Source organism: Ambystoma mexicanum, chromosome 3q (genome assembly GCF_040938575.1).
Source record: "Ambystoma mexicanum isolate Mex_15411 chromosome 3q, UKY_AmexF1_1, whole genome shotgun sequence".
Taxonomy (NCBI): Eukaryota; Metazoa; Chordata; class Amphibia; order Caudata; family Ambystomatidae; genus Ambystoma; species Ambystoma mexicanum.
In genome coordinates, this window is record NC_090926.1 from 85,833,480 (window position 1) to 85,848,464 (window position 14,985).

The window sequence follows — 14,985 nt, forward strand, 5'->3', positions numbered from 1 at the left end:
TCCCAGGTGGAAATAATACAGTTATGAATGTTGTGGATTTTCGCTTTTAGTGTGGTTGTTAGTCCAGCTTTGGCATGGGGGAAAGTGTTTTCTTATAGTCTTTCTAGTAGAGTGTTGATTTGTCTTTCTTTCCAGGGTCGGGTCTTTGTTGATAGCTCTTTTGATGGTTCTGCAAGGGGCGTTGTCTCTTTGAATACTCTGAAAGTTATTGATGGGTGGTCTTGGCAAGGAAGGTTATCAGGAGAACAGTCACAGATTGTGTTTCCATTGCAGAGAATGCTGTGTGACTGGCTTTTTGAGCAAGACACATAGCCAATTGTTTGAGGTGTAGAGCAGCAGGATTAGCTACAAGTACCTTTAGTGGCAGGGTTGTCTTCATTCTTCAGCCAGATGTTGAAATCTCTGAGTATAGTGAGAATTTGGTGATCTACGGACATACTGTTGGTGACATTAGTGACTTGGTATGCAAAGTATGGGCTGTAGGAAAAAGGTCTGAATATTAAGAGTAAGCTTAGCAATGAAGTTGGAGAGATACAGCAAGTCAGAGTGAGTGACTCAACACACCATAGGAAAGCCAGGTTACCGTGATGAAGAGCAGGTCCAGCTTGTCTTCAGAGGTAGGTAAAAAAATGTCAGCTGACTGTTTGATGTCAACACGTGTGCTCATAGAGAGGCATCTTGTGTCCAGAATTTTAGCATGGATTTGGTTAGTTGAAGGTATATTGTTGCGTCCTTCAATATTGCTTTCCTTAGTTTCCCAGGGTTTCATGTTCAGGCTTTCATATTCAAAGAGGTTGAGAAGGCTCTTGTTGCGTTGGTACTTCTCATCTATCTGCCTTTCCTATGGCGATGTGGCTCATGATGTAGGATATCTAGCGATGAATGGTGTAGTAGGTGTTGCTTCTTGTGGGTTTTTATGGCCTAGTATGGCTGTCCGGGTAAGCTGTGTGGTGATGGGTCAGTGGGAAGTTCTACTTCTCGTACCAATGTTTAGTCATAAATTTGGTTTGTGTGGTTGCTCCCAGGAGATATCTAGAGATAAAGGGTGTTAGTGTTCTACTGAGGTGAAGAAGGAAGTGGCAATCCTTTATAGCCTCTGGTGGGTTGGTCTGAAGGTTTGGCAAGGATTGCTTCAAATTCTTTCCTTCAGCTTTCTTTGTTTCTGATGTTGCTGTCTTTGCGATTATTAGGAATCTTGTTGCTGGATTTTGGCCAGCCATAGGTTGAGGTGGTGAGACTAGAAGAAGATTTGGCAGGGTGTGGGACAACGGTCAGGAAAGATTGGGCTATACTTACTGTCTAACTTAATTCAAGCCTGGAGTTGTGGGTGACTTGCTGGAAATGTCTCTTGTTGCTGGACGGTGAGGAAAAATGTATTTGCAGGTTAAAATGTGGCATAATTGGTTTGGAGTGAGAGGGAATGATTTCACCTTGATATTAATCCTCTGACATTGGTTCACTGACTGAGTAGAGGTCTTTTACTAGAGGTGGGTTCACCTGTAATCCAAATGGATGGAATGATAATCAGGAGTCTAGAAACTGATTTATGAGATACTGTGAGGTGTATTGCCACTTGAATCCATTGGTGTTACGTCTGCGTGAAAATCATAGCCTTATAGATAATAAATGTGTGATTTTATAAAAATGTGTATATGTTTCAGTACCAGTGTGGTGTATACTCTAGTGGGAACTATTGGGAAAAAACTGCATTTCACAGGAAGCCTACCTCTTACCTTTAGTTAGTTAAGCCTGACTGCTCTGCCATAGCTACCACTTTACCTTTATCTTTCTTTTGGTTGGAAACCCTGTCTTTCCTTTAGGTCAGATGGTTTTACATTCCACAAATCTCCCTAACAGATAGACAAGGGAGTTCAGGTATCCTCTGTTTAAGGAACAAACAATAAACTATAATACAGGAAAGGTAAATGGTGCTAGGCAACCTAGGGATAAGGGAGCACTACATGAAAGTTAGATTTAACAAAAATAAAGAGTTGTAATGAAAATCAGGATAAAGAATGTACAGACATGTGAAAGAGGATACGAGTAGCGCAGCTGCCTGTGGAGTGTTACTTGTATTTAGCGGTCCCATATCACACATAGAGATAATATTGCCTGAAAGATGGTGGCCTAGTTGCAACTTGCTATCATTGGAGGGATGTCTTGAAGTCCCAGAAATGTTCATGGGATAATTCCCTGTGTCCCAATAAACGTATCACTGGTGACTGGTGAATTTTTTAATAAGAGGGACATTAATATTTGCCTCGAATATGCAGTAGTGAACGAGTGTAGTGAGGGAATGCAAACCAGCCCAGGGTGGTATGGGGGCTTTTCCTTAAAGTAATGGGTTAACATGGTGAATTGTCAAGCACTGTCTTTGTGAAATAAAATGGGGAAAAGCTTGAAATCAATTTAGTATTGAGCACATGAAAACATACAATCCATGCAAGTCACCAACAGTGCACAGGATATTTTCATGATGCCTTTGCCCACACTGTATGCAAGTATTAACATGTTCATGCTGGCTGTGCACATGCATATATGTGTATGCAGACTGCACCAATACATGCCATTATTGCCATATAGGAACTTACTCCCATGGCTTTTGCCAGTAGAAATGACATGCCACAGTAAGGAAGTGCATCCATACTGGATGCACAACCGAAAGCCAGTCGCAAAACAAAATAACACTCTTGTTTGCTTTACTGTTGATGCCCAGTAAAACATACCATGCCACATATGAAAGTATAGCTGGGCTGGCTGAAACCAAGTATACCAATCTAGCTACGTAATAGCAGCCATCATGTTTGCTTTACCCTTAATGCTAAATTTAAAAAAACAAATGCCACCATAAGAACATATAGCTAGACGGACTGCACACAAATATGCCAGTTTAGCTTTGTCTTAGCACTCATTATGTTTGCTTTATTCTTTACTCCTAATGCTAAGTATTAATGACAATGACACCAGTAGCAAAACCTCTCCCCCACAAATGATAGGCCTTCTCCCCCCTCACACACTCTGTGCAGAGCAGGCACATACATACATGCTCTCATTCACATAACACATACTCTTTAACCTGGGCATTCATACATTCACACAACATATAATCTCGCATTCACCCATGTATTCATATGTGACCATAACATATATGCTCTCATTCACCCAGACATTCACACAACATATACTCTCTCATTCATCCAGGCAGTCATACATTCTCACAGCATATACCCACTCATTCACCCATGCATTCAGACATTCACACAGCATATATTATTATCACGTTCACCCACGCATTGACAAACCCAATACTCGCTCATTCACCAAGGCATTCACACAACATACTGTCTATCAGTAACCCATGCTTTCATACATTCATACATCTATTCTCCCATTCCCCCAGACATTCATACATTCACACAACATATATTATCACATTCACGCAGGCCTTCACACAACATATAGTCTATCATGAACCCATGCTTTCATACATTCATACATCTACTCTCCCATTCACCTAGACATTCATACATTCACACAACATATATGATCACATTCACCCAGGCATTCACACAACAAATACTCTCTCATTCGCCAAGGCATTCAAACATTAACACAACATATACTTTCTCATTCACCCAGGCATTCATACATGCACACAACATACACTCACTCATTTAACAAGGGATCCAGTCATTTACACAACATACACTCTCGTTCACCTGTGACTTCACACAACATGTATGCATACATAAAAGGAAACATTCACACACGCACAATTAGACAACCCCACTTGTATGCATGCATGCATACATACAAACAAATTCTACAGCAACAACATACACAACAAATGCTCACTTACGTCGCACTTTTAGCATGCCGACATTGTTCACAACACAGACCAGACGGCCCGTCACACACAGAGCGAGGTGGCTGACAAAGGAGGAGATGACTCCTCTCCCGCCAATCAGCATGCTCCTATTCTATTCTAATAGCACAACAATGAGGGGTAGCAGGGTGGATCTTCCTATGCCCTACTGGCCTCTCATTATTGAATTCTGTGCTTTTTGTTGGGCTCCGCATTGAAAATAAAAAAATAAAAAAAACATAGTGGGGGACACACTGCTGCTTTGTGGCAGGCAGCACAGTCCCCCTACAAATAATAAGACTGGGCTGCCGGCCACTCAAGTGACCCACCAATACAGGCTGCCACTGAAACATATGTCTTTGTTATGTGGAACTGCACTTTTAGAAAGTGACTATCGCCCAAGGGGTGTGGCCGCCTGAAGCTATTGAACTCTTACTGAACAACGTATATGTGGCTGCTTTTAGATTTTAGTGTAAAACAATGCGTTTAGCTTTTCTTCTAAAGTTAATGTGGTCTTCTTCATTTCACAGGCTCGTTTAGAGATAATGTCGCAGCTAACCTGGCAGATGAAGGAGCCTCCTCCCATTCTGTATCTCCTAAACCTCGAATAATGAAAAATGTCAGCCTCTTGGACCTTACTTATGACTTTATTGATAAGGATTGTGTTTTTTTTTTCTAAACAAAATTTAAACCTGACTGATAAAGAGCACGATGCATCATACAAAGTTTCTTAAATAGTATACAGTCCTCTACCAGTAACCAATGCTCAAAATGCATGGGGTTGAATACATGCTAAAATCTCATAAGATTCAACAGTATCCTCGCTGATACAGTTTGGACTCTCTGCAAAAGAGACCGTATGTATACATGGAGGTAAAAATACACACGGTTTGAATAGCACACAAAAAATGACAGTTATGAGATAAGACCTGGGAGCATATTTTTCATCATCCTCAGATGATATAAACATGTTCCCACTGTAGGGGGCAATCAAGAGCGTGGAGTCAACTTAAACGCCTGGGCTTTTACTACAGTACCACGAGCAGGTCAGACATCTAAGTCCAGAGGGCCAATTGTTTTCAAACCAAGGTTTTAATTAAGCAATAGAACCCGAGAGTCGGGGGCATTACCGAGTCAGTAATGCCCCCGACGCGAGGGTTCTATTGCTATAAGTACCCCCCCCGGCCTGCAAAAATTGCGTGACCGGGGCACTAAAAGCTTTTCGGGAGAAAAAAAAAGAAAAGAAAATGGCCGTCGCCATGGAAAGGGAAAACGGAGTCTGTTTTCCCTTTCCATGGCGGCCATCGGGAGCGGACGCGCTGGGAACACAAGTGTTCTCAGTGCGTCCGCTCCCGAAAAAGGATCAAAAAGAAGGTAAGTGGGTTTGGGAGGGCGGGAGTGGGATGAAAAAAAACCTACCTGTGTCCCCGGCAGGGGACGAGAGAAGCCTCCAGCCATGTGGAGGTGCGGAGTGGGGATGGCCCGCCGGGGATGTAGGACCAAGAAGGTAAGTTGGGGGGGGCGGGTGGGAGTGAGGGAGTGGATTTAAAAAAAAAAAAGAAAAAAAAAAAAGAAAGACTTACCCGAGTCCCCGGCGGGGGGCGAAGGCAGCCTCTCAGCCGCGGGCAGGCTCGGAGCGGGGATGGCCCCGCTTCAAGCCTCCTCATTGGCTGAGGGGCTGCCATGCCCCCCGCCGGGGACAAAGGCCGTGGAATCCCGACGGAGGGAATCCCGACGGAGGGATTCCCGGCCCGGTAGGGACCTGGCGAGAGCCAATCGGAATGCTTGTTGCATTCTGCTTCGCTCTCGCCGGGTTACTAATAGGATTTAATTTGAGACAATTCTGTCCCATCCAGTTCCACTTATTCATTCTTTCAGTTCTGTCAAAAGCCACTTATGTAGTGGTTTAGGGCTTCTGCTTTTCCTTTCTACGGAAGGTGCAACAATGTCTAGTGCTAAGTGGAAGTGCCTAGTCAAAACAAAAATATGATTGTCTACATTTTCAAAACTAACATTCATTTTCACTGAGACTCAGGTTCTCTATAAAAACTTCACATGACAAGTTCTTTGAGGGGGTGCCTTTGGCTTTTTGTGAAGCGTAACGTTTCTCAATCCAAAGACAATTGCATAACGATCTGACTACACAAGTGGAAGTCAGGGAGGGGCTCTAAATACATTTTGCACCCTAAGAATTAAATTCAGGGTATGACCTTTGATATGAGTTTCCCCTTCACTTGTTAAACTGTTAAACTAGATGTAGGTTTTGCAAGTTATAAATATATCTTGCAGTTGTGTTCGGAATATCTACCTCAATGTTAAAACCTTCTAGTAAACTAAGGTTTTTAAACTTTATGGATAATTTCGTAACTAATACTGCTAAATAGTTTGAGAATTGGCATTGACTTTTGGGTGGCGATAAAGAATCAACAATTGAATTGTTCTGTCCAGACTAGAAGAGCAAGGTGACCAACAGAGTTCCACAGTTTGCTCTATGCATCTGCCCCATTTTCCCTATATCCTTTGTACATAGTTGCCTTTGTAAAATGTTTATTTTTGAGATGGGACACCTACATTTAGGGAACATTTGTGCAAAAAGAAGAGACACACATAGACAGAAAAAGGAAAAAAAAAGAATCATTCAATGCATCGAAATATTGTTGCAAATCCAGCACATGTTAATCTGGCCAATTCCCCTATGAACAATCCTGATGTCCCTCTGCCCACCATTGATTATGTGGAAAGGTACACTTTTAGAGCATTTCAATGAGATTAAAAATAGTGGTAAAATAGGAGGAAAACAACTTCGGAAATTGTTTGTATCCCTTCCGTTCCTCACATACTTAGTGACACAGTTATGAGGGAAACATGCTTACTCACACCTTATGAGTATTGATCATGCATTGGGGGTCAACTTGTGTAATTTACCCCTAATTTGTTTACATTTCATATTATCAAACTACAAGTATTCTAAAAATGTGTAACACGTATTGCATCAAATGACCATGGTATTGTTTGGACATCTACCTCAGATTGATGGATTTAAAATCCCCCACATGTGCAGGATTGACTTTTATCATCGATGAAATACAAATTCTCCAAGATGTGAACTCAGATCATGAGTCACCAGCTCCCTCCCACACCGAAATGCCCCAAAAGGGAATGTTTCTTAAGCAACATATGATAACTTCCAAGTATTATTTCTGTTTCACACTTGTGAACATGAGTTCTTTTTAATTATTTAAATTGGTAGTTCAGATAACTCCCAAAATGTGTTAAAAAGCTGCTTGTTTGTGATTGGCGGGTTTTGGCACTCTCCACTTTTAGAAAAGTCTTGTTTTTTCGAATTATTTCACACTAGGCTATACAAGGATTCTTCTATCAAGTGCTTTTATGTCATTATTATGTACTGTTTCCTAGTCTCATATCTGAAATATAGACTGTGTTTTGTCACCCAATTGCAAAGAAGATAGGGCTTCGGAGTGTTTTAGGTAGTAATCTGCCACAAGACTTCCATTCATGTGTTATTATGCTTGAAGCCTCCTCAAAACGGTGCATGTTTACCAATATGTTTGTAATTGAGATGTCTGCATAGTGTGTTGTGGTGTGAGGACGGTGATCGCCTGTAGATAATAAAATGCATTGTTTGTATAACTTTCATATCGTTTCATCACATAGGATCCATCTTGGAATCACAGGTCCTACAGACTGGCCATTGCAAAGCTTAGCCCTCCCATCATTCCCTTCATTCCTCTCTTCCTAAAAGGTACAGTGTTTTGTTTGTGTGAACAAAAAAAAGAGCTAAAAGAGTTGCGTAGGAAGGAATGACGATACATGTTCAAGGAAATATACAAGTGTGCAGTAATATTACACCTACAACAAATGAGCTGACTGATTACTGCAAATCACTGGAGAGTTCTGTGACCGAACAGAGCATGTCTGAATTCTCAGCTTCGTTGTTGTGCCATGGAGTTCCTCAATGACTTGCAATATTCCTTTTCTAAGTAATGATGAGACATATAATACATGTTCCCAACCATAAACCCCTTCAACATTTAAATATTTAACATGGCTGCTCTCCTGTACAAAACTGCAGCAGTGTACAAAATTCATGTTTGCATAAAGAGCACCTTTCATTGTTGACTAGGAATTGTCAGTAACATGTTTTCATTAGAAAGACATTTGAAAAGCTGCTAGACTTTAATTTTTTATAGGAACCTGAATAGCTCCTTAGGAAGTTGCCTTTCATGCTGGGTGCTGGATCCAACAGCAAGCATTTGACATCAAAACTAACTGTAATTCTTTATTACAGCTGGAAGGATGCCGTGTTTCTTATAGCAGTGAGTCAAAGAAATTAGGCCCTATCTATTCTTCTTTCATAATTGATGGCAACAGCATCAAAGTAGCAAATGCTAGGCTTTTACTTGGACTGAAACTCTTTAGCCTCTTCCACTGCTTACACGTGTAAATCGATCCGTGCTGCCAAACCCTTTCTGTCCAACACCAGCTGCCTGACCCTTGCTAGAGCCCTCATATTGTCCTGCCTGGACTATTGCAATGCTCTGTATCTTGGGACTTCCAAAGCCACCACCAACAAACTACAAACTCTTCAAAACAACGCTCTTAGAGTGGTATTGGGCATCTCCAGAAGAGATCATATCACCTCTACCAAAGACAACATTTTCCTAAAAACCTTGTCACTTACTTACAAATCTCTCAATAACGCTGCCCTGATCAATTTGATTGACAGATTTCACAGACAGGCTTCGCTGAGGCCCACAAGAACAGTCTATAAAGACTGCCTCTCTGTCCCTAACTTTAAACGCTCCATCATAGGGGGTAACAGCTTCCCAGTGAAAGCAGCTAAACTGTGGAATTCCCTACCTCCAACTCTTAGAATGGACCTACCTTATCGAAACTTCTGATCCAAGGTTGTTTTATGTTTGGAAACGTAGGCTCAAACACAGCCAGGTGCTAAGCCCTCCGTATTCCATCCTTTTGTACACTCTACACCATCAGGTGCTTATCTGTATATATGTATATAAGATTGCTACTAGTTTACTGTGTGTATGTATATATTTTTGCTGTTGTAACCAAGTTTCGCATATACATGTAACTGCTGCGCACTGTTACCTTAGGGTATGATCACGCATTACAAATAATAAAACAAACAAGAAGCTTGGCTCCAATGTTATCATCCCTACAAATATTTAACAGAATGGAGCAAAGCAATGCATGTTCTTCTAGCACGCGCGGCAAAATATATTGAGCAAGTATCCATAGGTTTTACTGACCAAACTAAAGTTGAGTGGTGGCATACTCCAGTACCCCCGGGTCTGCCACAGTACCCATAGCATCTTCTCTCTGCATCTACAAAAACATGTACGTACCCAAGAGAAAATGGTGTGCCTTGTAAATCCTATGGAGCAGAAAAATAGTTTATGATAAATTATGTTGTTGCACTAAATATCTCATAATTAATCCTGTTCCAGGACAAATGTCATGAGTTTTTAATAGTGTGCCTGGAAATTGGGTGGATTTAGCCATTCTTGTGCCAGTGGCGATCTCATTAGAATTCCTGTGTCAGAACATGTAATAGCATAAGAATGATTGGCTGGACCCCCCTATCCTATCCATTCCTTGGGTGTACCTTGTCTGGGCGCAGGTGCTTCGGGTGTTTCTGATATTCCATTACATGGCATTCTTTATTGGGTAGTTCCTCCTTTTGGTGCATTTGCATGCTTCCTTTGTTCAGATTATCACCCCGGGTCACATGGAATTAAGGGCTGATATTGCCCACAGGCTACATTCAGGACAGTCGTTTGTTTTTTTATTGTCTTTACTAAAAGGAGCAGATGTACTTTGCATCGAGTAAGGGGTAGCAGGAGATGCGTATCCAGAGCTCACAACAAATTAATAATATTAATCATGCAAATCAGAGGGAAGCTAACGAGCACTGTGGGCAGCTTCCAATAATAGAGCTGGGATCTGTCACGTGACTGCCTAGTTGTGGAATCACTGGAAATCAGAGCACTCTTTTGAATCTACAGTGCTCCACAACCGTGCATGCATTTGCTTAGTACTGTGGGGAGCCCAAACTATAGCTCCAATTAATAGCGATGGGATTTAAAAACACAGGGCCACATGCGGTCATATAGCCATTCAGGGGATGTACAATTAAAATCTGGATATGTCAGAAATATGCTCAAATCGAATTTTATTAACATACTCACATTTTCCTGAGGTACGCCTATTCAAAATGGTGGATTCTTTCCCTCCGGTATCCACTATTAATCCGTGTTCACTGGCTTCACAATCCATGAAGACTGTGCCTGCACCTTTTTATTACCAAATATATTATCATTTTTTTAACATTAACATTTTAAGTATTGGCGTTTCTTTTGTTACAAAAGAGAGAGGCGAAATGGGGTTTTGAACACCGAATATCAGGTTGGCATAGCAACCAGCAATGGTAGGAAATGAAACAACCAACTCACTAAAATCTCTTTTCAGAACTACTCCGCTTTATTACCCAATGAGGAGCTCTCTAACAAGATTTGCTCCAATCAGCAGCTTTGTGTGAAGCCAATCGGTCGGGTTACCCATTTTCCAGCTGCGTAGTGATTTTCTTTTTTTTTTTTTTGGCCCGTGGCATGATTCTGCACTCTGCCGCCACTATTTTCTCAGGCTTTGTGCTTTTCCATTTCAAAGCTCTCCGCAGAAAGGGAGCCTGTGTCAGATGGCCGAGATGACATCCGTTCATCCTCTTTATGTAAATGCAGCTCAAGTGGGCCACTATTCAGTGGAGGCATTCAATCAGGAAGTGGGCTGGCACTGGAGCCAGAGCAGGGGTCAGGCAGCAGGGCTCAGCGAGTCTGTCCCATGGCATCAATCGGATCCCAGCCTCATAACTCTTCAGTAAGTTAAGTGACATTAAGTTTGTAGCTATAAAGCGCATCACTGTCTTTCACATTACCTCATGGTGCTTGAATGGAAGCACGTGTTATTTTGCAGAGCTAGGAAATCAAAAAAAGTGTGACTGCTATGCTATATTGTATGAGCAAGTTATTGGACACCTGGGAATTGCAAACTTGAGAAAAAAGCATTTTTAAAAACACATGGACTCGACGAGTCTACTGTGAGGCAGGCTGAGGGAACTTGAGGTGCCCGCCCGTAACCCTGTTTTTCAGCAGGACACCATTTTCATCATTGTTGCTGGCGAGTGAGAAACTGTCACGTGGAAAGCCAAGAAATTACCACGACCTTGAGGTTTCATTACATGTCATGTTGCCCAACATCTGATGTGCCCTGTGAAACCCAGTGTAATTAGCGAAGAGCCGGGCGCTTTGCTTGTAATCCTTGCTCAACCGCCCTCCATCGGGTCCTTTCAGTTGAGTGGAGACGTCGACAGTCATTCCTTTAATACTGCCGAGCTGGATGTGGTGGGCAGGTAAACTCTGTCACACAGGAGAAATCTACTTTTAAAGCTAAAACAAAATAGCACTGTGGTTTTGTAGGGAGGTTTGTGAAGTGTGTGTACACAGATTCCTCGCTACACCTGACAAAATGTGCATGTCTATAGTAACATGTTGACCAAAGAGAGTATGATAGTAGCTTTATTTTGTAGTTCCTGAATACCTATAATGTGCCCACATACACAGTCATGTTGGTTTAACAATCTAGCAGGATGGCAAGAAACACTGTGTAAAAATAATTACATAAATGAAGTTATTTCACTTTGCATGCATCTTTATGCTCTCCTCTACTTCCAATCAGCCACTAGCCTGGCTCTTGAGGAACAAACCCACTAGCTATGGTGCCTACATCCATCTTAACAGAGCTCTAATGTTTTCTGTGACCATGCATGAGGCGGTTAACCCTGTTACCCCCACCCCTTTTGGATTATGGTACTCGTAGATTTTTCCAAGCAAAGCTAGGCTTGTATGGCCTTCTCACGCATGGCCACGGGAAACATGCAAACAGGAAACATGCACACGTGTTTATGCTTAAATGTGAAACAAAGACAGACCATAGCAGAAAAAAACTGTGCTAAAATGTTTAGCAATCGTTAGGGATAGCGGACCAGTGCCGGGTTTAATGTGGCGGTTAGCGTTGGATTGGGTGAGAACAAAGAGCTATTTACAACATGTAGTTGGAAACAGCAGAAGGAAAAACACAAGTAAATAAAAGTCAAAAGAAAGGGGGATTAACATCAATTAGTTAATCATATTGTTTGCTGCTTGCCTGAAATGTAGGTGAATTTGACCTGAGGAATCGAAGTTTGCATACATTCATAAAGTGCCAACTACAGGAATGTCGACTATTACATCCAGGTTTTCTGCTCCTTCCACCAATCTTCTGTTATTTCAAAACCATTTCCAAGTTTACTGGAGGGCGCACTGCGCTCAATTGGGGTAAGGTATGGCGCAAACGTTTCTGTAAATAAGGCACAAGGGTTTCCAATCGGGAATTTAAGGCCCATCTAACACCCCTTAGTGCTTGACCCAGCTCATTTCAGGGAATATACATACAATTGTGCTTTGGGTGGGGGGAGCGGTAAACATCTGTCCCTCTTCAACACGCCCCGCACTTTTGGCAGGGGACCAGCAGATGGGACCTTCCATACCCTTTTCCCTTGTAAAGACCTCCAGTTCGATAAACCCTTCATATTTCCTTGTTGCCGTGGTAACCTTGGTGGTGTGAATTCTTTAATAAATACCTTGCGTGACAGGCGGAGATTGTTACCCCTGGAGTTACACATTTAAAAAAATGACTGCAAGCCTCAAATAGGTTCAGTCCGCCAGTACCCGATTACCAAATAGGCAACAGCCTATGGACCACACTCCTTTTAGGGGCCACACAACAACGGATCAAAATAATATTGATTTGTTCTTGAAAGAAAATTACAATCAAACTTTCTTAAATTGTTTCCAACAGATAGAAAAAAGTGAATCAACTCAATGGGCATCATTACATGGTAGGAGGTACAGCATACCGGGTCCGGGTAGGCGGTATGGGGACTTACCGGGTCATTCGACCCTGGAGGACCCGGTAAATCCCCATTCCAAATACCATTCCCCATTCCCATTTGAGCTCCCATAGGACTCAATGGGAATGGGGAAGGAGCTAATAACGGTACCGCATTTGCGGTACCGTTATGAGCTCTGAAGTCCCTCAACGGGTCCCGTTCTTAACGCCTGGTCAGACTCGCTGAGGGACCTCGTAGTAGGGCGTTAAAGGATTACCGCACCGGTGACCTTCCCGGTGCCGGTAATCCCTTAGCGCCTACCGTGTAATGAGGCCCAATGAAACAAAAACTTTACATTAAAGACTATATGGTCTATAGAAAAAATACGGTATTAATACAATGTACCCATTAACAACTTAAAGTACATAAGCCAGAGACATCAGATTTACATAAGTTTGTCTCTTGAAAGCTCATCTTCTGGCCGCTGGCATTTTGTAAGAAAATCTGTTGCAAACTACGTAGATGTAATGTACAGTAGTGATGGTCATCTCCATCTACCCGTCGACATGCACACCACTTAGTTCAATGTTATCCCACTAGAGAGCGTGCACAAGAAACCTCCAGAAACAAAGCTTTCGGTGAGTTAGTTTGTCACAAGTTCCGTTGACTCCAGACACTAGTAGAATATTTGCGAGTATAAGCTTCTAGAACACTGATGAGTATACATACGGTACCAGACATCTGCGTTACTAAGTCAGCTTTTCTGAGTTACAATGTTTGATTAATTCACCATCTAATTTCTACCGTAACAGAACTAATCTAACTTGTGTAGGCACTTTTACACATTTTTGTCTGAGATTTAAGAATTTCTTGAACAAAGCATAAATATTTTTTGTCTTAGCTCTTTTGTAGACCCATAATGTCGGTGCCCAAAAAAGAAGAGGTGCCAAAACGGTGCAGAAAATTCAAAACATAGCAGGAGATCATTTTTTGTCAGAGGTGACCTGAAATTCTGACTGCCTGCAGGCCCCCACAGGATTTAATCCACCACGTCAGTTCACTACATAGCACTCCAAAGCAACACTATGCGGGACACAGTAAAACACATAGTTGTTGTTCTAAGCTATTGGACGTTTTCCTTTACACTGATAAGGTGGACATTGGGTTTTTATATAAAACATGCCAAAGTCAAGCAGAATAAAACAAAGGCAGATACAGAATTTCAATGTTAATGCACACAGGTTTATTGGGTTTATTATTGGTTAATGTCCAACGGAATTTAATGACCTTTTCATGTTCAATGCTAGCACCCACTGGGAGGACCTCACCCCTTTTTGTAAAAGGTAATGAACGCTTTTGCCTATTTGCAGACCAGCATTGTGGGAGCAAATGGCTTAAATATAGAAAGTTGCTAGCCTACTTGTGGAAAGCTCCCATGTTTGTGCTGTTGCGTGGCTGGTCGATTTAAGATGCACACCTATATGGTTACTACGTGCAGAGTGTTCACGGGAAAAGCCTGGTATTGGGTGTCGCGTACAAGATCCGTGTAGCACGTGCTACTGTGAAATATTTTCATATCGGTGCCTTATGTTAAAATAAAAGCTAATTCCTGTCAGTCCTTAAGTAAGAGTCAGTCCCTTACACTATATTGTGCCAAGAATGTCTTTTCATGTTTAGTATGTCCCTTAATTGTCATCAAACGTGTTTTCTTTTTGTCGTCCAAATGCTTCCATGTCCCACAATTTTCTTTTTTTCATTTGGGTTATTCAGTGGCAGCACCAACTATAAGCCAAAACTATTGCATTGTGTACAGATAGAGATATGCTATCCCTATGCCCATTGCCACCCAGTCCCTGTGCTGACCTGCTCAAAACTCCACCTCATGGAAACTCTTTGAGCTCTCTTTAATGAAACCTTACTATCAAACTTTGCACTTGGGTGCCTGCCTGTGTTTTTCCAAACCAGTCTTTTTACAGTTAATAGATTCATGGTTGCTGTAAACACGCTACTGCTATAATAAAAATGCCTAAACTCGGGGTGTACCTAATTCCTGCGAGGAAGTATTCAGCCAAATTCCAGCTGAAAAACGACTATTTGGCATTCAGCCGAACACTTACTTGAATGGTAGTCGAAGCCTAAATTACACCCCTAGCAT

The 14,985-nt window shown here is 41.9% G+C and overlaps 1 protein-coding gene across 1 annotated transcript in view; it reads left to right on the forward strand.

The window, feature by feature from the left end:
* The window catches only part of RAPGEF3 (Rap guanine nucleotide exchange factor 3), a 764,587-nt gene that overhangs the window by 626,907 nt on the left and 122,695 nt on the right, over nucleotides 1-14,985 (forward strand). Inside the window, exon 24 of the mRNA XM_069653198.1 lies at nucleotides 7,541-7,628. Coding sequence (XP_069509299.1) covers nucleotides 7,541-7,628 — 88 coding nt within the window. The remainder of the gene's footprint in view (nucleotides 1-7,540; nucleotides 7,629-14,985) is intronic.